The sequence below is a fragment of the Populus alba genome, chromosome 1 (genome assembly GCF_005239225.2).
Source record: "Populus alba chromosome 1, ASM523922v2, whole genome shotgun sequence".
NCBI lineage: Eukaryota > Viridiplantae > Streptophyta > Magnoliopsida > Malpighiales > Salicaceae > Populus > Populus alba.
This window is the reverse complement of record NC_133284.1, coordinates 39,050,865-39,075,425: the sequence shown is the minus strand read 5'-3', so window position 1 is coordinate 39,075,425 and position 24,561 is coordinate 39,050,865. Positions and strand designations below refer to the sequence as shown.

Below are 24,561 nucleotides of genomic sequence, written 5' to 3'. Positions count from 1 at the left end.
TTTAGATTACATGTTTATCATGTTAACTTAAGTCAACTCACAACTAGTGTTTTTTTTTTTTCTCTTCTAATTCAAATAAAACTAGTTTATTTGGTTGTTTGAGACTACAACTTTGGTTATTGCATTTAAAAATATATATATTTGTGACACCCAAATATTTTACTTGAAAAATACATGAGTATTGACGTAATGCGGGCTCATCTAGTTAATTAACAAATAGCGAGCTCAAATTTGATATATTTCATTATTTTTTTTTCTTTTTCGTTTTCTTTTTCTTAGTTTAATTTTAGGTGCTAAAATCCTTATCTGTTTTCTCTCAACTTTTACTAGATTTGGATTAAAATCACCAGATATGTCTTTACTTTAGTAATGCAAACAAACTACTTTATTTCAACTTAATCTGAAAGATCATTTAATAAAATACTATTATTTAAATAAATCCTTTATCATAATTTAAAATTTTATCATTTCCATGAATAAACTTGATTCTGAATTGAAATATTCATAAACATGAAATGTATTTTAAAATAATTATTTTGGAAAAAAATTATTAAAACACAATATTCTGTTACAAAATCTATTACAAAATGAATGCAAATTAACTATAAATATGCATACAAGATGAAGTGCAAAATGGTTTAAATATTCAAATGGAGGTTAATATAATTGCAATAAAGAAATATTTTTTATGAATATTTTATTTGATTTTGTTTTGTTTTGCATGTGAAGAAACTTGAGTTCGATTGATAAATAAAGTAACAGACCATGCTTCAACAATATTTTGGAGCTTGATATGATACTCGAACTCGATTTAATTTATACGAGTCGATCTTGAGCATTATAATACCTGGTGTGTGTTTACAATTCTACATGTACTATGTTGATTTAGTCTAATGTCAACTAAAATGCGCGGGGAATTTATTGTGCAAAATGCATTGTAGATCCTCTTATATGACATTGTGGACAGACTGTTCATGGTGCTATTTTTTTTTATTTTTTTTAAGTTGGCTCTTATTAGATGAATTCTAAATCAATTTATTGTTGGGGTAATGTGATTGAAAGATAAAGGATCTATTTTTCTTTTTTTTTATTCGTTAATGTTAGGTTTTATAAAATTAATTAAAAAGTGCATAAACTAATTCAGATACTTAATAAAACTTAAATTAATAATCTCTATAAAATAAATCTAGAGTATGATAAATTAATCTAAACCCTTCAAAGTTAAATAATCTCAACGATCCTGCCTGCAAGTGGTATGACACTCATGCCCGGGAGAAGCAACATCCCTCTGGAGTGAAGCAGATAAAACATGGTGAAAACTCTCTATTGCTTATTCTTTACCTAGGCAGCTCCATTCTTTTTAACCAGGACTCATTGGTTATTTTTCATCTCCTTCATGAAGTGCTCTTTTCTTCTTCATATACGGTATCTCTTAAACCACCAGACTCGTCAATTTTAAATGTGTTTACGAGTAAGATTGGTTTTTTAAAAAAAAATTTTTATTTGAAAATAAATTAAAATAATATATATTTTTATTTTTAAAAAAAATTATTTTTTATATCAAAATAATATTAGTTTAAAATTAAAAAAAAAATCAATATTTTTTAAAAATACTTTTAAAACATAAAAACAAATAAGCCATTTGTTTTTTCTGTCTTCATCTTGCACCTCTGTTTTTTTTTTTTTATTGAATCTCACTTCTCTATCCACACACTCTTGAATCTACTACTCATATGCCTTTTGAACTTGTCCATTCTTTCTATACACATGCTGCAATCCTTTTATCGCTCCATTAAACCAATCTAGCTCCATTAAGAAAAAAAAAAATGGAGGAGAAAGACGGGAGTGGACTTGGATTGCAACTCTTTCAAGATTAATATTTTTATCAGTCTTTCATTATTGGTAATACTAAAAAATAACCACATCATGAATACATTACACCTGCCGGCACTTGGAAAAATTAAAAAAACTCCCTCGAAAACTCACTTTTACTACATTTTTAAAAAAAATATTTCAATTTAATTCCAACGACCTTACCTGGCATTCTCCCTTTAAGCACCATTTCTAGGTTCCTACTTGTATTTTATATATACAAAGACGTTTAGAATGAAAATAAAACAAGTACATCTCCAAAGATCAACATTGAGAAATTGTCTCCAAGAAAATTTGACAGCCAAACATACAAATTCCTGAATTCTTCAAAGCAAGTTGGAATAGATAAAGCTTCGAGCACCTCGCACGGCACAAACTCCTGGCTTGTACCACAAATAGTTAACAGTCCAAAATAAATAAGTAATGTTCCTAGTTCCAAGTTCCAAATGCAAATGATATTTTGCTCAGAGACGTTCAAGGACAACGATATATACCAGAACCGGGGAAAAATATAAGAGAGGAAGGGAAGGGAAGAATCAGAGGACAGTGAAAGAGTAAGCAATTAGCTAGTGTCTAAAGCAGTCATTCAAAGTTCTTCAGTGGCATATTCATCAGTTAAAAATCAGTACAAATGGATAATGGTAAACTCACCTGTCTAGGTAAGACCGGTATCAAAATTCAGCTTTACTCTTTTGTATAATGGAACTGGAAGGAACTTGGAAAATCCCCAAATGGTCAACAGCTCGTTTGTATGCACAAGAAGCATTGGAATTCAGATGAATCAATGACCAAAAAGAATGAAACAACGTAGCTGTTCTTAATCCATTAAAGCTGTCATACGAGTGCAACAAAATCACCTTGCAGTAAACCTTGTTGCAAAAAGTGATTTCTTAATTAGCACTTCGAGGGTTAAGCTGCTTTCTGAGATGACGAGCCAGCTGATCCAATTTGGATGTCTTTTGTGTATGTGTTTGTGAGTGCAAAAAGTAACAGCACAAACACAACTTGGGCACTCACAATCCCAAAATGGCTGATGCTGTTACCAATTTCCATCCAGCTGCCTGTATTTCTGACCTGTTTCTCATCAAAAACATAAATTTATAAGTTGCCCAGAAAGAGACTAACATATTGGTTGTGTTTCTTAATGCCCAATTCTCTAAAACAGTATAAATCTATTCAGATAGTAATACTTCAATTTCAGTTTTTAAAAAAAAAGAATGGAACTTCTGTTCAAATGCAATATTTCTACATCCATTTTTCCAGATTTTTAAATTTGTATTTGAAAAATACAATTTAGAGATTTTTCACGGTCTTTCTTTACAGGTATTTCTTATGTTATCTATATGAAGAAAAACATGAACACATTTTTTCCCACTTTTTAGCAATTGTAAAAGATTAAAATTATTTTTCTCTTAAACTTTTGTATTTAGTTAGTGTTATAAATTTATTTTTTATTATAAATATAATATAAGGATTTTTTTATATAGCAATACAACTTTTTCATGATAATTATAAATTAAATGAAATAAAATTAATATTCTACAATCAAATGTCACAAGATTAAGATGACTATTATAAATTATGATTTTGAAATTTCTATGAAAGATAAAGAAAAAAACTAGCCGTCTTCTAGCAAGTTGCCAAAAAGTAATATTTTCAACAAGTTCAAAAGGAAGATCAATGTGACCATAACCTCATTAGGTCAAACTTTGTACCTGTACTCTTTTTTTGTTTTTTTCTCAATGCCATCCTTGTACAATTTGTTTAGCCTAATACCATAATATCCAGTACAGATTTGATTTAGCATCCAGCTAAGTATTCAAGGTGAGCTAGGGTTGGAGAAGGAGAGAGTTTAAGTATATGGAATTGGGATGGATTAAGGATGTTAGATTCCAATAAAAATGCAATTTCAAGTATTTTTCAACAAATAAACATATTATAACACTTTCATCAATCTCATAAACATATATCAAAACCACGTTTTCAAACAATCAAAACAACACAAAAATTCAATTTTTTAAGTTTTTTAGATCAAAAACTTCAAATCCACATCTCCGAAACCCCTTGATGAAATTGTATAATTTGTCTATGAATTCATTGAGATGAGAGCTTTCATTTGATGATAGTAAAAACTAGCTAGATTATGTCTCTCCCTCTTTCTTCTTACTACTTTTCATACTTTTATACATTTTTTCTTTTAGATCTTTGAGTTTTCAAATCCAATGATGGGAATTAACTCATGTAAATTAAATGGTTCAGATTTGAAGATAGGGTAGAGATGGGAAATGTTTAAAGAGACATTATTAAAAACAAATAATTCACTTAAACTGTCCTCAAGACATGTCTCTCGTGCTCCATTTTGGAGGGACAACAATTGGCCCCAACCAATCAAGTTCCTATTTCATTTATCCTAAGACAGGAGCAAAACACAACTTTTGGGACAAGTCCACGTAGCTAATGATTGACATGACTCCATTACTAACAAATCATGCAGTATATGATGGCATTCAGGGGAAAAAATTATAAGGATGAGTTTAAGAAAAATAATAAAATGTTATTTAAAGAGTAGAAGATGATCATACCAAGAAGAAAAAGTGGATGGTCATCACATCTGAAAATAGGATAACAAGGAAATAGCATCCAACCCGTGGAACTTGAAGTAATTTGGTTATAGCACTGAATACACATCTGCATTTGAATTCAGAACACCCAGAAATAACAATCAAAAGAGCAGCGGAATCCCATAAAGATTTGATTGCCTATTTATAATGCTCTAGAAATCGATCAGCATACTACAAATGGAAAAAATCCCTCTAGGGGAGTAGCTGAATCTCCAAAGTCAGGGCTTGGATTCATACCCTACAATAGGAATTCTATTGGTGTGGCCAAATCTCTCTAGCATTTTGAAGTGCATGGAATGCACATTATTGTGCTGGAAAAAAGACATAGTATATGATGATGCTATTGCGGAATTGTTATCTTTTAGGCATGCTATTGCCAATCAAAAAATGAAGTTTCGGTGAGATGACTGAGACCTTTATTTAATTTAATCTTGTAAAGTAAACAGCAATCACATTTTAAAAAACTTACATGACAAGCATAAATGGTATGAATAGTTTGAAGATAAGAAGCGTGGCCATCAAAAAAGGCTGCAATTAAGAGGAAATCATATCAATTCAATAACTGATTTTAAACTGTAAACCAGCATGTACTTTAAGAGTTTGAAGTTGAACTTCACTTACACTGAAGACAGTAATAAACCGGTAGACCGATGAAATCTCAAAACTTGCAATACTTGCAAAATTTCCAGTCCCAAAGAAAGCAACATTAAACAAAATCAGCTGAAAAGTGCAAACCATCAAGGCCATATAAATTTCATCACCGCTTAGATTATCAACTAGTACAATAATAAAGTTTCTCGATGAAAAAAATATCACAGTTAAGCTATTCACATTCATTAAAAATCAGAAATCCTTAAACAATTTTACATTTCCTTTAATAAAAGCACAGTAAACTCCTCTCTTGTCATTCTTTTCTTTTTGTTACACCTCTCAGGTTTCTGCCATCATACACTGTTTTCGTTTAACATACCAAAAACAAACAATGGAAGAAACTCCCCTAAACTTTTAATCAATGCAGAGTAGAGGAAAACAATATGAAACAGAAAATAAAGTGAAAGAAAGGCTAGAAAATAAAGCATATTGAAGTTGGAACAAGATAAAAAGGTTTAGGGTCCACCAAGAAACCCCTAAAATCTAAATAAACTGAAAAAATAAGATAGAATGTCTTCATAAATAACCTTAGCAGCGATATAAACTAATTGAAGCCCTAAATACTTGTGAGAAAGGATTCACCAGTCTTGGTCTCCAAGCAAAACAACTTGACCTCCAAGAAAAATAATTAGAAAGTCACATCCTAATCACATGACCTTAAATTAATTAAATAAACCTAATATCAGAAACAAAATAAAATAAACTATAAGGAAAGCTCCTACATCATTCTTTTTAGGGTGGGAGAAACTCATCTTTGAGTCAAAACCATTATTGTCCTGATATCATAGGTGTCAAATCAAGACTCATTAATCCCTCTTTTTAGAACTCTTGTAAGCAACATCATTATCAATGTTGTCAGCATTGTAAGATCATCATCCAAGTGAACATCAAATATTGGTTGAGAATCCCAATCCACATCCACTTCATCATAGATTGACAAAAGATTCCAGCCCATAACTATTTCTTTCCCAACATATAAAGTATCTTGTCATTGGTGCTACACTTCAACTATCTTTCTCCAGCACATCCTACTATAGTTAAGGGTTGAAAACCACATCACAATTTGAAGATCTTATTGCTCAGGTTTAATGCTTTGCACTTGGTTCTTTTGTTAAAAGATCCCTTAATTATTTTGTTATCTTAATATCAATCATGCACATTATGTTTTCATCTGTGTTATATTTTTTCATTAGCTGGTGTCACTAACACAGTTCAAATTTGAAACATGTCACAAGCATGGTCATAGCATGAAATTTTTGCTAATATATATTTCAGTCCTTAAAATTTCTTTAAAATTTACTTTGGTCTCAATATTTCATTTGTTTTACAAAGAAGTACTTAATTGAAATTTTTCGATCATATTTTACAATGAATACAATTTAATTCATTAAGTTTCTACATGATGAATCATAAAATTGATCAAAATTATATATATAAAAAAGTTGATGGACAAGGTAAGGCGGTTTAGATAGGTGGTTTGCGTTACGCCGCAGGTTGGGTCATAAAAAACCAGGAAAAAAAATGTCAATGACTAATAAAAAAAAATAAACACTAGCCAATATTATGAAAAAATACCTTCTAAATATTTTTAAAAGTTCTCAACAATTTTTAATTGATAACAAAGCAAAAATTAAACAAGAATGGGATAATCTCATAAAGAGAAAAATAAAAGAAATCTGAAGTTCAATTAAAAAAAAATCAATTTTAAGAAATGACCAAAAAATATCTTGAGTCAGTGAGCCAAATTCATAACTCAATTATGAGACTAGGATAACCCGCACAAAAGAAATTGAATAAAACAATGGAGGTCAACTCTCAAGCTAACTAAATGATGAAAGACAAAACTAAAAAAAAAAAAAAAAGTTAATTTGAAAATCCAAGTTAACCCGTGTTAACTCAACTAACTGACCTCCCAGGATATGAGATCAGGATAACCCCACAGGGAAAAAAAAAAAAAAAAAAAACCACAAAGCTCAAGACCCAATAACCTAATATTGAAAGATAAAATTGAAAAAAAAATCAATTTAAAAAAAAAACTACATAAAATGAAGTTGAATAACTAACTTTGGAACTTATGACTCGAGTCATGAGATTAAATTGCCTCAGAGAAGGCAAACATGGAAAAACCATGAAGCAAAATTTTTAATCATCCAAATTTAAAAACAAAATAAATAGCAATCAGAACAATCAAGACCAAATCTAAGTATAAAAATCAAATTCATGAAAATAATGAGGGACTAAATTGAAAAACAAATCAAGAAAATGATAAAAATACAAAAAAAAATAGCAATCAAAAGAATGAGAACCAAATTGGATAAAAAAAAATTAAATGAAATAAAATGCTAAGAGACTAACTTGAAAAACAAATAAATCAAGAAAAAGATTAAAAAACTAGCAATCAAAATAATAAGAAGGATCCAATTGAATAAGAAAATTAAATGAAATAAAATACTGCGAGACGAAATTGAAAAAATAAATCAAATTAAAAAAAAAATTATAAGCAAATCAAATAACAATCAACAATCGTAAGAATTGAGAAATAAAATTGATACAAATACAAACTAACAAGACACATTTAATTTTTGAAAGAGCTAGCCCAACACGGAAAAGAAAAACAATTCATCGCAACCCAACCACTGCTCTATCATGCATAAGTGCCTAACCACTAGGAAAAGGATGGCGCAATGCATCCAAGCCATCGAGGAAGATAGTGTTTGATTGTTGAGAAACGCCACACGCTCTCAAAGAGCATGGACACCTCCCACTCGTTGCACAAGCCAATTACTTTTAGTTTTTGAATTATATTTATATTTTTTAAAAGACTAAATTGTCTCTCATTCAAATTAATTATAACTAAAAAAAATGATGAAAATATGAAAATGCTCATGGACATCAGTTATAATTTTTTATCTTTTAAGAGCAATGTAGTCATTTCATTGTGCAATCAAAGCATTAAAGACCTAAAAGCCCTTGGACCATAGTTTTAGTTTTTTTTGCTTTTAAAGGTATTTAAGTCATTTCATTGTGCATCTAAAATGTTAAAAGACTGATTTGACATTGATCAATATGATAACCCTAAAGTAAAAGGCTGATCTCTTTGAGCTTTTGTTTTCATACCCATTTAAATTTTTTGTTATCTATCATTATAAAAAAAAAAATATTAATTTTTTTTTCTAATTTAAACCTAAAAAATCAAGACAAATTATAAAAAAATAAAAGAAAAACAATTCTTGAAATAGATATATGATACCATGGGAAACAAAGTTTTCTTAAAAACAATATATGTATGATAATATGAGAAAAAAAGTCAAAATCAAAGTAATAACACTTCAAAATACATCAATCTATCTAAATTATTTTAACTAATTTTGACCAAGTTTACAATTTGACATGAACTTAATTGGAAAAAAAAATTCATTTAAGGACTAAATTATATTTACTGTATAGTACAATGACCAAAAAACTTTCAATGAAAGTCTTAATGAAAAAAAAATACAAGGATCAAATTGAATTTTCAAGAAATTTTAGAATCAAATGTATATCAATGAAAAATTCCATGCTATAGCCACATGACACAAGTCACATGTCAATAACACCAACTGATATAAGAGGGTAACAATGGTTTAAATGTAATGTATAAGATTGATATTTAGACAAAATTGTAGTGGGACCTTTAAGGAATATTAAGAGTATAGGGGCGTACGAAAACATTAACCATTTTTGCCTTGCTCTGCTGCCAATTTGTGTAGTGCGGGAAGAGGTTAACAATCCAAACAGCAAATAAAGGAAAATCAAGGCTAAAACATGAATAATATTGAAGTTGGAAAAAGATAAACCTGTTTAGAGTTCACCAAGAAACCTCTAAAATCTAAATAGATTGATAAATTCTTTGAAATAATTTTGTCGGCCTATTTATACTAGTTTAGGCTCTAGATCCTAATAGCAAGAGGATTCACTAGTCTTGATCACCAAGTAAAACAACTTAACCTCCAAGAAAAATATTCAAAAAGTCAAATGCTAACCAAATGACCTAAATTAATTAAATACCCCTAATATGAGAAATAATAAAAATAAATTCTAAGGAAAGCACCAACTTCACTAATCTACTACGTTCCTACAAATTATGCACCACTCTAAATTAAACCCATAAACTAAATCTCAATTTTTGTATACTAATTGTTAAGGGCTTTGCTTAAATCAATAAACATAATTTGCGGAATTATAAAGATTTAAGATATTCACAATGAGCATATATGGCATCATACCATACACATTGCATGAATTGGAATATCTACTTCATGTTTATTCACCATATCAATCCCAATTATGGAAGAAATTTGGAAGAGGAAGTCAAGGTGAAATGGGATGAGACTTACAAAAATTAATGGAATTCTCACATCAGAAAGCTGCAAGTATCTAACATCATTTTCAAGCATGGTTTTTTCACCAGTTCTTTTCATGGAAGCTGACAATTTCGAGACCTTCGTCAAATGGAGAATTGTGTTCTCAAATAGTATCCATGCCACAAGCACAAGTGCAAGTGCACCATAAAAGACAGCTTCATATCTGCTTGGATTTCAAGAAAAAGCACCCAGTGAAAGAAAATCATAAATGTGTATTTTAACTTTTTGCATATAACAAAAGTGCTATATTAGAATCGAAGCTTAAAATCTTTGGACATACCCAATAGATAGAAGCAGGAATGTGGGTGCAAAACCAAGAAATATAGAAGTCAACCGTGATAAAAGGCTCTTCTCTGAGAAAAGTGGGAGAACCATTGAGAAACCTGTAATAAGACAATTCCAAGAAGTAACAAATGACATGTCATTTAAATGGTTTAAGTATGGCATCACAGCCTTTACCTTTATAAAAGGCAATAAAAAGAAAACTGATATGTATTATACACAGTGAGTTGGGTTTGATGTTCCCTATACATGAGTCGTCACCAGCAAATGCAGATCATTCACTAAAAAATAACCGTAGATGACATTAAAATACATTGGCTCTGTGGTACAAACTTTTTCCCTAGGTAAACACAGAGGCTTGAGTTATAAACATACATTATATATTCAAAGGACGAGAAAACACCATAATAATTGGTAGGGGTTGAGTTGTAAGAAGGATATGGTGTTTTTAAAAAAACATAAAAGGAAAATGGAATTTTTGCATACAAATTTGAAGAAACTTTACACAAAAGCCTGAATAACACTAGAGAAAAGCAGAAATGAGTCAAAAGTATACCGGAAATAGACCAATTTATTAATTGGTGTATGGCATGCAATTCTTGTTTCTCTTTTCTGTGAGATGTTGATAATGACACCATCACTGATGATAATCCAACCAAAAGAACCTAATTTTCATGTAAAACATGAGATGACCTTCAGAGATGTTAGGCAATTGAATTATGGAACATCTGTTTCAAAAAAAAATTAAAGACATGTTATACCTGCAAGAAAAATAGAACTGGGGACCTGGGTTTCTCCATTTTGTGGTAGCAGATCCGCAGCCAATACTTATTCCCTTCAGAATGCTGATCTAGCCACCTTGCAGCTGCTCCTATAATGACAATAATAGCTCCACTCGCAATCCTACATACAAGGTGATTAACATCCATACAGCATGACCACCTCAAATGAAAGTAATAAACCTGATAAAAATGATTTACCATTTTTCAACTTTTCACACGTTTCAATTTTTAAGACTTTTCTGACATAGTAGACAATCAATCAAATAACATGTTTGATACATTTACATTACTCATATTGAGCAGAAGTCTTTGGAGATATTTTTTTTCCTTTTGATAGTAAGATCAGAGTTGTTGATTGCAGTAGGAATTTCAATACAGAATTTATGTTCAATTATAAGCTTATCATTAATAAGAACATTTGTTTATCAAAATTGCAAGAACTTTACCATCATATCAATATAGAAGTTCACCCCTCTTTTCCACTACAATAATTAATCATCAAGGAAATCAAAGGAGACAAATTTTAGACGACTCAAAGATTATTGATATGCAGATAATGTTATAATTCCTTTGAAAACATTTTGACCAAAGCAAGACTTCATAACTAACCAACCAAATGAAGAAACTCAAAAGGGCTTACACTAGTCCATTATTATCAGGAATGTCCGCTGGCATCAAAGTAAAAACAGACAGAAACCAGCACGCACAGCAGACATAAATCGGTATCCCAGATCTCCAGGGAATTGCATGAAAAAGATAAAAAGCAGCTATAATCCCCATAATAAAAAAACACCATGTGTAGAGCTTCCTCTCTGTGAAACTATTCACCTGAACAAAATACAAATAATGTAGCCTCAGAAAACTGAACTTACAACCTACACATGGTTAGATAGGAAATAGCATGATCGATGCCCTTACCAGGAATTCAAGGATGAATATTGATACAGCAGAAGCAGCCAAAATCTTAATTATATAATTATACTTTCCCCAACTTAACCATCGGCACAAAGTTTTTATAAACTGATATTCACCCACTATCTGGGTCCACAGAAAAACTGTCATGGAAAAGTATGCATGGTACAAGGGAGGAGAGTGCTCCATGAATAATAAAACAGAAATTGCTCCCATCAACAGACATCCAAACAGATATACCTGCTAAAAAGAATTTGATAAGCCAGAAACATAATGCATAATCTCAAGAAACAAAACTTAGTGACAGTTAAACCAACACTTGGCATAAATAGATCCCACTAGAGAGCCTTGCAACAAAAACAAGAAATTTTATGCAACAAAAACCACATGTTGGAATAAGACTTGCAGACCATAATACTCATTGTCAAATAAGAAGAGGAAAGTGTTTTCAACATTTGAAGTTGAAAAAAAAAAATGATTACAAAGATAAGAAAAGAGGGATGACGAATGATGACTGCATTTCTTCACTCTCATTCAGTTTTGTGCTGACATTAATGTATATTATTAGGTATATTTACATCTTTCTGTGAATTAAGATAACAAAAAACAATATTTTCTATTTTCTCCACTGAAATGCTTGTGACCATTCAAAAACATTTTTCAGCTAGCATCATCGACAGGGAAACAGGTTGAAAAATGACCAAGAACCCAGAGTGTTTAATGTTCAAGGATTATTGCATTCTTGATGAAAAACCATTGATATCAAACAAACAAACTTCCTTTGCTAGCCAAGTAGTGATGAAAATAGTGATATTAGGATTGGTAAACAAGCCAACAGAAATGAAACAAGAAATATTCATCATTTTCTCTTATTCTTTTAACATAACATACACTTTATAAGAGGTTAAGCTTTTTTAGATATTACCTTCGTTTTATTATTTCTCTGCCATGCATCATGAGGATTCTTAAATACATCTGCCAATGAAGTGTAAGATTGCAGAATATGGAGAAGAAGACAGATTATCCAACCAATGTACCCAAGAGTAATTACAGTCATCAGCATAAGCCAGTCATAGGTTTGAAAATATTGAAGTCCTTTGAGAGCCAAGGTTCTGAGGTTCTGAGCCAGCATCATTGCACTTCCATAGTCTTTGATAGATATCAGATGCTCAATGTGTTCTAATGCAGCAGAATGATGAGCCAGTAGTTTAAAAGGCTTGAAATATAAGGAGTTTGACTGTTTTATTTCTAAGTTTGTTAAGAAATCACATAGCAAACTCAATTGCACCATTGGACAATTTTTTGCAAGCACCTAAGGACAATATGTTGAAGATACTATGGACAGCACAGATTATAAAGTTTTGCAGGGGACTGTTCAATAAGTTTCAGCAACACATGAATTTTACAACTTCAGTTTGATTATTTTAGTAATTTGGGATCAAAGTACAAGAAGAAAAATTTCATTCAAATAAACTTCTAACTAGTTGGTTTCGAAATATTCAAACTGAGAAGAATCAACCAATTGTTTTTTTCTTCTTTTTTCCAAGTATATATTTTCCCTAAAATGCCATGAGCACAAAACTTACTAGGACACAGTCTATTAAAAGTTGTACTGATACGTAATTAGAGAAGTGTTACTATATACAAACTAGAAAAGTATGGGTGCACATGGAAACAATACAACAGATGAAGGAAACAAACTCAGTTCAAAAGCCAAAGCTGTATCCCATTAAAAAGAAAAAAAAAAAACTAAGAGATGTGAGGCCATTTAATTACCATCATGGCACTGCCTTGCATTTTAGAGTTCAAAATCAAGGTAACTGAAAAGAAGATTCAAAAAACAAGCATAAGCTACCTGCTTTTTGTGATGCAAAATAACATATTCAAAATTTCTTTAGTTTGATAGTAACAGAAAACCAAACCAAAACACTTTGAGAAAAACTGGTTCAATTACTTTCAAATGTTAGTTCGTATTTGTCTTTTGATGTAAAACCACCATCAAGAACACAAGGACAAAGAATTAGGAGAAACAATTCTCCATAAAACTATTCATAGCATTACTTGAATTTCTAGGTAGGGTTGTTGGAATCTAAACAAATAGAAATACAAAAAGTAAATCCCAATAACAGCAGAAAAAGTAAAATCCTAATCTGAATAGGAAAACCTACCAAAATAATAAATCCACTACATTCTTATTTTATCCAATAAATAATAAATACTAATATTCCTGAATAACAATAAAATTCTAAATAAATAAAATCCTTAAATAATCAAATATTAATTCACATTTTTGTCTTTCTTCACTCCTCATCATTTTGCAATGTATATCTGAATATAAAATGCATGCCACTGAACCAAAAAAAATTGCACTCCTAATTACCAAAAGCACACAAATATTTTGAGTTTTTGGTAAGAACTGAAAGATATTGAGTTTAAGGCTGCATGCAATGTGCTTGTAATGTCAATGACAAGTAAAACTGATAAAGGATACTTGATTTGCAAAGAAACTGGTTGAGGATTTGCTTTGTATTAGCTAGAACAGCTTCAACTTCTTCATCCTGGATTTTAGAAGTAGAAAATGTCAATTTAAGTGTTGTATTTAGTTTGACAAGTTCAATTCATAAATGAAATTCTCATAAATGATGCTGCATTCTTCTCCCTGGAAATTATAGCAAATAAATAACATCCTTCACTTTTCTATTCACTTGCAGTCACTATGGTTTCGATCTATAGTACAATGCATCCAATGCAAAAATAACATTCTAGCACCCTTAAGATAACAATGACTTCTTTTCATCATCACTCATTTAAGGCATGCTGACCTCAATCATATCCACATAACCAAGCGGCAGATTTCCAACTGAGTTTACAGGACATGGCAGGCCAAGAAGTGTTGACTGGCAGAAAAGATGATCAGTATATCAGACAGGTAACAAACAAGGAGATATAAAGAATTAAATAACGCTCAAACATGACATTTCAAAGAGGAAAATGTAAAACCATGAGGGGTGCAATATCAGCTTGATTCACATCCACCCTTTCAATGCCATTCAAGCCCCAGTCTACAGGAGTTGGCATGTCATGTGCATGTTCATCAACAAAAACACCATGATCAGAATTGTTGCTACTGGAGATTGGCTTGGGAAATTTGACACCTGCCCCCCAGACAACAAGGGGAGTATCTGTATTCGAAGGATGCCCATCTCCATGACTACCTGGGTAGAACCATAGCATGTCAGCATCTGTAACTCGGAAGGTCACCATAAACAGAATTCTTTGAGATGAAAAATGACCCGACCAAAAGGTATAAAGTAGCATATGGACAGAAAATCAGAGAGCATCTTAATCATGTTGAATTTAGGCCTTGGAAGTCACACTTTAAATTATGGCCCTGACATGAATTTGGTGAAGTTATTGGAAACCAGCTCAGTCCATTCACATACGAATAAGTGCACAATCATTCATGAAATTACCATGTAAACGGTCGGAAAACACAGAAACTGATGAATTGCAAAGAAGCAGAGAAAACTCTCAAGCAGAAATACAAGATAGTACCAACCTTTGTCACTCATTCCATGATCGGCTGTAAATATATATGATGTGCGATTGTCCTTGTAGTAATGTTCAAGGAGAGAATAGACTCGTTCCGCAATGTGGTCCACAACTTTGACATTATTGAGATAAATGGAAGAAAAGGGGCGATGTGCATGACCATTTGAATCACAGCCAAGTAAATGCAGAAATATAACAAGATTATCCTGTAGAAGTAACTCCTTCAACTCTGGGTCCTCGTTGGACCTATTCAGAAGGCTCTGAAATTGATCAAAAGACCACTCATCCAAAAAGGAAGCATCTGCATTGACACTATTGTATTGATAAAACGTTGGACAAGAGGTAAAAACAGCTTGATTCGTAATATTATATTTATTGCTAATGAGCTTTCCCATTTGAGAGTTCAGACAATAAATGAATTGATTAATTTGTGTAGAAGTTGAGACAAACCAGTTGCGAAGTCTTCAAATTCATGAGGGTAGGTTTTCCATGTGCTGTGTGGCAAGGCACCGCAGAATATTGGAACAATATCTGGGCTACCATAGGCAAATGTATGCCTGCTTTGGTTGAAGACTGAATCAAATTCAACTGGATTAGCCTTCCATCCTGCAAATGTAAATCAATACCAAATCATCAATGGAAGGTGAAATGCAGAAGATATATATAAAATCGATTGATAGCAGTAACTAAATCCACCTTTTGTGACAGCACTAGGATCCTCGTAGAAACCAGCAATTATAGAAACGTGTCCGGGCCTTGACTCCGTAGGAGGGCGGGCATGAGACACCCCCCATCTACCTCGGTTTTTAATAATATTCCTCAGAAATGGTGCTCTGTGATTACCCTCCGAATCGGGCTCGAAAAACTTATCAGCGCGTAAACCATCCGCTGACAAAAATTAGTATCACTATCAGGATATAACTAAAGGCGAGTGTTCTTCGAAAACAAAACACAAATTGCTATTTTTACCAACTAAGAGAACAAGACGCTTAGCAGGAGGGTCCTTGAAGCGAGGCTTGACAGGATGCATGCCATGAACAATTGGGGTCTTGAAGTAGATATCGAATATGCTTAGCATATAAACTGCGTGAAGGACTATACCAAGTATTACTAACCATCTCTCTCGTCTTTTTACCAATTTTTCACGGCTTTTTCTTTCCCCTCCTTTCATCCCCAAGATCCCATCGCTGCCTCCCATGCTTTTCTTCCCTTCGCCGGATCTTCGGGTTTAGAGTACGGACTTTTTGGACTCTGGTGACCTGCTGGCTGCAGCTTAATTTTGAATCCTTTTGGCCAACTTGTCGTTCCGTTACATGAGTGCCATGTCGTTCGTGGAAAAATTATACGATAGCGGGGTCCATTAAACTTTAAATAAAAATTAGATACAGAATAAAAGGCGTAGTAGGCTGGGTACTGTTGAATCGTTAAAGATTATTTTCATCATGTGATCAATTACATGAACTCTGAGTATGAGTATAGAGAATCAGAGTCAAGCTTAAATCTTGGGACAAGACCAAGCCGAGTTATAGAATTATCGTTTGGAAAAAATATATCGAGAAAATAAAATAAAAAACACAAAATATTATTATAGTTAATAGTATTTTGTAGTGATGGTCATAATAATTTAATTATATCTTTAATATTTTGTTAATATAACCATCTTTATTATCATTACGACTCTCTCTTACCAAAACCGTGAAGACTATCTCATCTCCATACTTTTCATACATATATAAAACATTATAGATAATATTGTGTATTTTTTATTAACTCATTTTGATTCTTAAAATTTTATTCTAAATAATTGCATTTTAATTGAAAACTAATGAATCTGAAACATTTTGACCCTGAACTTTAAAAATAACATATATTATATAATTTTAACATTTAAATATTTTTTTAGTTTGATTTTAGTATCAAAAAATTTTTTTTACTATTATTTTAATTTATAATTAAAAAAACAAAGAAGAAAACAGGTAGCTGGATTCCAGCAAAATTATTTAAGTGCTATCAGATTCTATTTAAAAATATGATTGCAGTTGTTTTTTCAAAATACTTTTAATTAGAATTATATCAAAATAAAAATAAAATTTATTTATGAAATTAGCGCATCTAAATAATATAAAAACACAAAAAATATATTAATTTTAAATTAAAAAATATAATTTTTTAAAAAATATTTTTAAAATATAGAAATAAAAGTATTTTAATATCTGCAGTTGAGGTTGCATGAACTAATCTGAAACTAGAACGGTAGAACCCCTTGCTTGGTATTCGGGTTGGTAAGTTCAGCATGCAAAGCTCGTAGCTGATAGCTGGACTGGTTTTCAGTTGCAGAACGGATCCCGACCACAGGGTCAAGGCTAATTGTCTCGTTTTCATCTGGTCTAGTCCTTGAGGGCCCATTCACCAGCTGCTGGTCCATGACTGTATGTCCTAGCTGAAGGTACATCATGATTCTGTTCCCCCTCGTATATATGTGTGGTGATACCTGCTTTTGATCATCTTATTCTTGAATTGGAAAGTAAATCCTCCTCAATGCCTCCTCTTACTAATGCAGTCAACATCGCTTGTTAAGTAACTTGAGGTATTGATCCAGTTATTGAATCAACTTGTTCCATTTCTCTGTATCCTGGATTCAAACTTCATTGTGCCCGTCTGTCACCTCCGCAATGCCTTACATGCTCATTGGGTTTGCAGAATGTTCAGTGAGCTGCGGGATTAGTCGTGGTGCGCGCAAGCTAACCCGGACACTCACGTAAATCAAAAAAAAAAAATCGCTTGGTAAGATTTTACATGTTAATATATATTTAATGTGTAAAATCAAATTAAAAATTAAAAAATTAATAAAATCAAGTGAAATTAGTTAAAATTTAAATTAATTAAACTTGATAAAATCAATAAACTAGATTGATTTTACAAGTTAAAAAAAAAAAAAATTAATTGACTCTTTACACTCTTTCTCCTTTCTCAAATCTCAATCTTAGCACCAGTATTGGTAACACAACTTCCACTTTCTCATTCTCTCTCAAAACACCCTTTTTTTTTTTTACTTTTGTCCGTCTTTGTTTTTTTTTTTTTTCTTGGTATACTTGAACGAAATGAAAAAAAAAAATAAAAATAAAGAATAGATTAAAAAATATATATATAATTCTAATTGCTAAAATTAAAATTAGAATATTATATTAAAATTCAAATATTAATAATTATAATAATTAATAGAATAATATATTATTAATATAATATCAAGGATTTGTTTCTAAAGATAGGTTTGCTGTAAATTTTTTTTTTTTCTAGATTATGAAGTATTGCTAACTAAAGAAAATAGGTAAAGTGAAAACAAAGAGAGAGATTAAAATCTTCAGTTCATTAAAATTCCTTAATTACTATTCTCAGTCTCTGTGCTCTAAAAGTTTCCTTCTAGTTCCATCTTGAATATGAGATTGAGGCTCTTATCGAGAAGTGGAGCTGGTAGTATCTGAGAGAAGAGGTAAAAATTAAAATAAAAGAGATATATTATTAAAAATTTTATTTATTTGAAATAAAAATATCATATTATTTTATATTTAAATACTAAATAAAAAAAAAATATTTTGGAGGGACCGGATTCTGCTTGCCTCCCCTGCTCTTACCAGCGATAATTAACCAAATTAATTCAAGAGGGGCTCCATATGCAGTTTTCCGAGGCAACACGAGTTTCTAGGCAAGTGTACCAATCGATGAAGACCCCAGCTTATTTTTGAATTTTAATTTTTTTATATAAAAAAGTTTAAATTTTTTTATTTTTTATATTTTTACATTATTTTAATATTAAAAATAATTTTAAAAAAATATAAAAAATATTATTTTAATATATTTCTGAATAATAAAAAAATTAACAAACGCCTCTCCGAGTCTCCACGTCTACTAACTTAATAAAAAATGAAACAAAAGATTAAAAGATGAGAGAGGGGGGTTTCATCACTATTATCAGCAACCGAAATAACATTATATTAATATATGCAATCAGTACAAGTGAAAGCCATGGACACCGGAGACCGAACGAGGGTTTGCATGGCACTGATTGCCGAGTTACAGCTGCTCGCTAGTAATTAAAATATAAGAAAAGTTTATTCTTAAACTATATAGAATAACATAGTAGCAATAACATATATCACAATCGAGATTTTTTAAAAAATTCAAGGGCACTTGGGCTTGTTGCGGCGGGTGGTCATGTCAGTCAGTATAGCACTTGCCACATTTCTCCCGGTTACCGGAAGTCCCCGGCGGCACGCATTTGCATCTGTCACAGCAAGTCATGCAAGCTCTAACACACAGTCTTTTCCTTGAATGTAGCTTACACCTCTGCCCACATAGCGGGGTGCAATCTGCCAATATAGCCACCAAACGTGTTAATCTATGATCTTATCTGTATAGCTAAAACAAGGGAAGAGGGCCATGTTAAGTTCATGTTAACTTCTGTAAGTGGTAGATATGTTACCCGATCTTGTCCTGACTGGCGGAGGCATTGGTCCAGTAGAGGGTGGCTTCACTGGAGGCACAGGTGTGGGTGCTGGAGATGGTGGCTTGTAGACCGGTGGGGAAGGAGTAGTGGGTGGCTTCACAGGAGGCACAGGTGTGGGGGGGTTGACTGGCGGTGCTGGAGATGGTGGCTTGTAGATCGGTGGGGCGGGAGTAGTGGGTGGCTTCACAGGAGGCACAGGTGTGGGGGGGTTGACTGGCGGTGCTGGAGGTGGTGGCTTGTAGACCGGTGGGGCGGGAGTAGTGGGTGGCTTCACAGGAGGCACAGGTGTGGGGGGGTTGACTGGCGGTGCTGGAGGTGGTGTCTTAACTGGTGGCGCAGGAGTTGGTGGCTTGTACAACGGTGTGGAAGGAGTGACCACTGGTGGGGCGGGGGCCGGTGACTTGACCCCTGGAGGAGCAGGAGTTGATGCAGGCACCACAGATTTGGAATAAACAGCCTGCTTCACCAGATTCAAAATTAAATAACGTTCTTCTCTGTACAAGTAAAAATCGGGGATTGTGCGAGGCTCAGTTGTATTTTTTTTCCCTTAACAAATGAATTGATTATTTTTGTTTCTTTTGCTAAAAAGGAGCAAATTAAATTCTTTAAAAAAGGAATTGACGATGAGTCTATGTATCAAACAATATTTGGATTTAAGGGGAAAAAGCCATTTTTTTGAAAATTAATTACCTTCTCCTTGAAGTCTCCATTCATGTATGAAGCCTGCAACATCAATAAAAGAACTAAAATTTTAGTAACCTAGTCAAGTAAATGTAGGTAGCTGTACGAGTGAGTGAGAGACCGGCACAGAGGGAGGAAGTGAAGGCCATACCTGTGCAGTAACCAAAACAAAAGCAACCACCATAAGACACACAGCTTTGAAAGCCATTGTCAGGACCAGAGGTGAAGCAGCAGCAAAGAAGTGAAAGATCTAACTACTTGGCCACATTCAAGGAGAAGCAACAGTACTGTGTGTATAAATAGAGCTGAGCAGTGGAAATTGATGCATTTATTGATTCGTAACTTGTTTGGTATCGTACTAATTATTTTTAAAATAATTTAAAAATATTAAAAAAAATTATACTATTTTCAAAACTATTTTTAAAATATAAATAAAAACAGCTCAGCATAACTCTTAAATATCACTTGTTACTGGCAGCCCAGAATCCCTGTTTATTTTTACATTTTAAAAAATATTTTATTTTATTTTATTTTTTATTTTAATTTAATATTTTTTGATGTTTTTATAGGTGATATGTTAATATCAAAAATAATTTTTTAAAATTAAAAATTTTTTTAATATATTTATTTAATGAAAATGTATTTTTAAAAAACATTTTAGCATGGCCCACTTGGCCATAGTAATAAAAGATATCTATTAGAGATATCATCCGTGTCGGTGTGAGCCCATGATTTATTCAATTAACGAGGCACGAGGTCTGTTCTTCGAAACTAGGAAACAAATCTACAATGGGTTGTGCCCACTTGTTCCAATCCCTCTTATTTTTTTCGTGTCGGACCTTCTAACCTTTTTATTTACTGATTAGGTTTTTCGTACAACATTTCATGTGCATTTAGTATTAAAAAAAAATGTTTTAAAAGATATATAAATAAAAGTATATTATCATATATCTAATATTAAAGGTAAAGGATATATATATATATAACCCACTATCATGACTTTTGGTCATTTTAGCATAGGATTTACATGAATCTTGCATAAATATTATTCTCAGGCTTCGTTTGTTATGGTGTGCCCTGTGACTGGGGATATTTTATGGTAATTACAACTAAAAAATTGTTTGGTTTTCATTATTTAAACATACTTTTCATTTAAAATGTGGTAAGAATCTAACTTTTCAAAATACTACCATAAAAACTACATACTAAACATATACTTAACCAAATATGGTTTGATGGGTTGATAATTTTATCCAAACATAATAAATATTTATAATTAAGTTTTTTATTACCTTTTATTCTTTAATTTTTAAAACTTATTTATAATTAAGTTGCATTTGATTAGTTGTTCCATTTTAATTTTTTATCAATGGTTTTTGATATATGTGACTCATTTGATTCATAATATATTGGCCAAATATAAATAAAAATTGTAATCAAAATAAGATTAAATAAATTAAACAATTTAACTTGTTATCAATTCAACAAATTAAATTAATATGTATATTTGAAGATCAAATGTACTGTCTAGCAACGCCTCATGATTCCTTTAATATTATAATAATCATATGTGATTTAACTTAACCTTTTAATAATCAGTTTTTTTAATTTAACTGTTATCTCTTTGCCAATACTATTCTAATTTGGACATTTAAGCATGTAGTATGTTTGTTCTAACAAATTATTTTTGTTCTTAGCACTATAATTATCAACTTTTTTTAATAAGATTTGAAATATTTTTCAACTCTCATTCCATCATGCACAAGGATTTTACAACCAATATTATTTGAAGACAAATAAAACATTTTCTCTAGTTTTACCTATGATGATGAATCCACTATTAATTACTTAAATACTTTAATATAGTTCAAGTTATAACAAATATATGCTTATTTGCTACATTTGATCAAGTCAGCACATAGTAAAGATCAAAATATAACATTTTCTATATATCTCAAATTAGAGATCTCAAATCTAAATATCTCTTATACAACTATCATGTGAGTTTTTTCATAAACAAATATGATCTCTTTATATAGAATCCTCATGCGAGTTGATTTTGTGTGCTTGCCATTTAACAAACTTTTACATATTAATTTTAAGTATCCCTTATGCCCTAATTTATAAGAACAATTATTTTTTTTTCATAAAGAAAAGAACATAATATATACTGATCTCAATAACACTAATTAATGTCTATTTTAAAAGAGCATTGACTAGGAATATTTAAGAACATTTTAAATTATTTTTAAGCACTTAAGAACATTTTTAACCATATTTTAGTGGCCTTTACTTGGACAAAATTGGTATCTACTCATTATGCTCATAACATAAGATACATATATTATAAATAGCATCATATATATGATAAATATATCTAGAGTAAGAATTATTGTCATCAACATCTAATTAAAACTAGCATTTGAATAACCATGAACTACTAGTTGATCTCTTTCATAAACTATAAAGACATTTGTAATTATTCTTAAGCACTTAAGAATATTTTTAATTATATTTTAGTGACATTTACTTGGACAAGATTGGTACCTACTTGTTATGTTCATAGTATGAGATACATATATTATAAATAACATCATATATATGATAAATCTTATAGCCGAAGTATAAGAAATCATTTTTATCATTTCTCTTTTAATTTGTTTTTAAGGCACAAATCCTTGAAAAGATGTATCTTATGTAAAATAAAAAAGTCTATCTTAAATTTTTCAATGCTAATCAATTTTAGCATCTTATCTATATATATATATGGACTGAAATAATATGATCAACCTTCTAATTCAATATTTATAGATCTTTATTTCTAATACATAAGTTTTTTTTTCCATATCGTTCATGAAGAAATTTTTGGACAATCAAATCTTTAAGTCTACAAAGCTTATAGATATCATAACATATACAACAAGTTATGATTCATTTTTTTAAAAACTATATTTTATTGTGTACTCTAAGAGGCGTCAATTATGAGATAATTTTATTTTCTTTTAAATAATCTTGAAATTCCTAGCTTAAATATTTATCATCTCGATCTAATCAAATTATATTGATACTCTTTTTTAATTTTATTTTTTAATTCTTTGATTCTTTGAAATGACTTAGACTTATGTTTCATCAAACATACATAACCATAAACATAATGATCATTAATAAATATAATGAAATATTTATATTCACCTGTGAAATGGATCATCATTGGTCCATAGACATATGAATATATTAGACCTAAAAATTAACTTGAGTTTTCACTATTTCCAGTAAATGATGTTTTGTTCATCTTACCCAATAAAACAAGTTTCACAATTAAAATATCATTTTTTATATAATTTAATGATTCTTGTTTTATTTATATGACCTAATCCATAAAGCTAAAAATATGGTGGGTATAAATTATCTAATTTATTTCTTCTTTCTATTTTATATAGAACATGTTCATTTCTAAATCAAGTATATAAAAATTATTTGTATAAATAACAAATCTATTATTATTATTATTATTATTATAAAAGAAACAATATTTGATTTTAATAATAAATTTAAATTCAATCAAAGCTAAGTAATAAATGAATATGGTATTTCTATAAAGTACTTATCTCTCATTTCCCCCGCGAATAAATTCTTCTTTTTAATTTTGAAAGGAATGATCTTATGTTGGCTTGAGCGGTGCGCTAATCCTTTGAATCCAGTACCAACGGGTATCATACCACCTAGAACGACGTTTTCTTTCAAGCCTTTCAGCCAATCGATACGACTGCGGAGAGCAGCTTTTGCTAAAACGCGAGCAGTTTCTTGAAAATTCGCTTTGGATATGAAATTTTGAGTACTCAGAGATGCTCTCGTTATTCCCAAGAATACGGTTCGATAACAACAATTATATAGTTAGAAAAATAATGCTCATTATAAACTTAAAAATAATGATTTTTTTTTTGTTTCAAATATTATAAGTTTTATGTTAATATATATTACTATCAAAATATTTTTTATTTTATTTTATGTCCCATGAACTAAACAAATATAAAAATATCCATCATGTCTTCTTTTTTGTCACAGTAGATTTTATCTGTCAAAACAATAACCAAATACTATATATATATATATATATATATATATATATATATATATATATATATAACCATTAAACCTAAAATTCCCATACAATAGACGAGGATCTCATCCAAGGTTGTCAAAAATGTTTTTTTTTACACAACACGAAAAATACAATATAAACTTAGATCGTAAAATCATAAAATTATAAGTAATTTTTTTTAACTAATTATATATTGATA

The 24,561-nt window shown here is 30.8% G+C and overlaps 2 protein-coding genes across 5 annotated transcripts; both read right to left on the bottom strand.

The window, feature by feature from the left end:
- Window positions 1–1,960: 1,960 nt before the first annotated feature.
- LOC118036910 (uncharacterized) lies at window positions 1,961–16,380 on the bottom strand. Of its 4 annotated transcripts, none has more exons than XR_004685469.2 (19): window positions 16,045–16,377; window positions 15,772–15,963; window positions 15,526–15,681; window positions 15,083–15,376; window positions 14,524–14,738; window positions 14,346–14,420; window positions 14,015–14,081; window positions 12,449–12,771; window positions 11,530–11,763; window positions 11,252–11,439; window positions 10,591–10,732; window positions 10,386–10,494; window positions 9,828–9,930; window positions 9,521–9,710; window positions 5,115–5,213; window positions 4,963–5,021; window positions 4,455–4,560; window positions 2,524–2,946; window positions 1,961–2,255 (listed from the first exon to the last, which is right to left on the bottom strand). XR_004685469.2 is itself a non-coding variant. In XM_035042771.2 (18 exons), the coding sequence occupies exons 1-18, from the start codon at window positions 16,271–16,273 to the stop codon at window positions 2,782–2,784; spliced, it is 2,946 nt and encodes a 981-aa protein (XP_034898662.1). In that variant the 5' UTR covers window positions 16,274–16,377; the 3' UTR covers window positions 1,961–2,781. The 4 variants fall into 4 exon arrangements, 1 of the variants encoding a protein (XP_034898662.1); XR_012167594.1 differs by having other exon boundaries at window positions 1,961–2,251; XM_035042771.2 differs by having other exon boundaries at window positions 1,961–2,946.
- A 2,661-nt stretch (window positions 16,381–19,041) lies between these two features.
- Window positions 19,042–20,564, bottom strand: LOC118036909 (uncharacterized). Its single transcript, XM_035042769.2, has 4 exons — window positions 20,412–20,564; window positions 20,270–20,302; window positions 19,556–20,036; window positions 19,042–19,442 (listed from the first exon to the last, which is right to left on the bottom strand). Exons 1-4 carry the CDS (start codon window positions 20,466–20,468, stop codon window positions 19,291–19,293), a joined length of 723 nt encoding a protein of 240 aa, XP_034898660.1. The 5' UTR covers window positions 20,469–20,564; the 3' UTR covers window positions 19,042–19,290.
- Window positions 20,565–24,561: the final 3,997 nt, after the last annotated feature.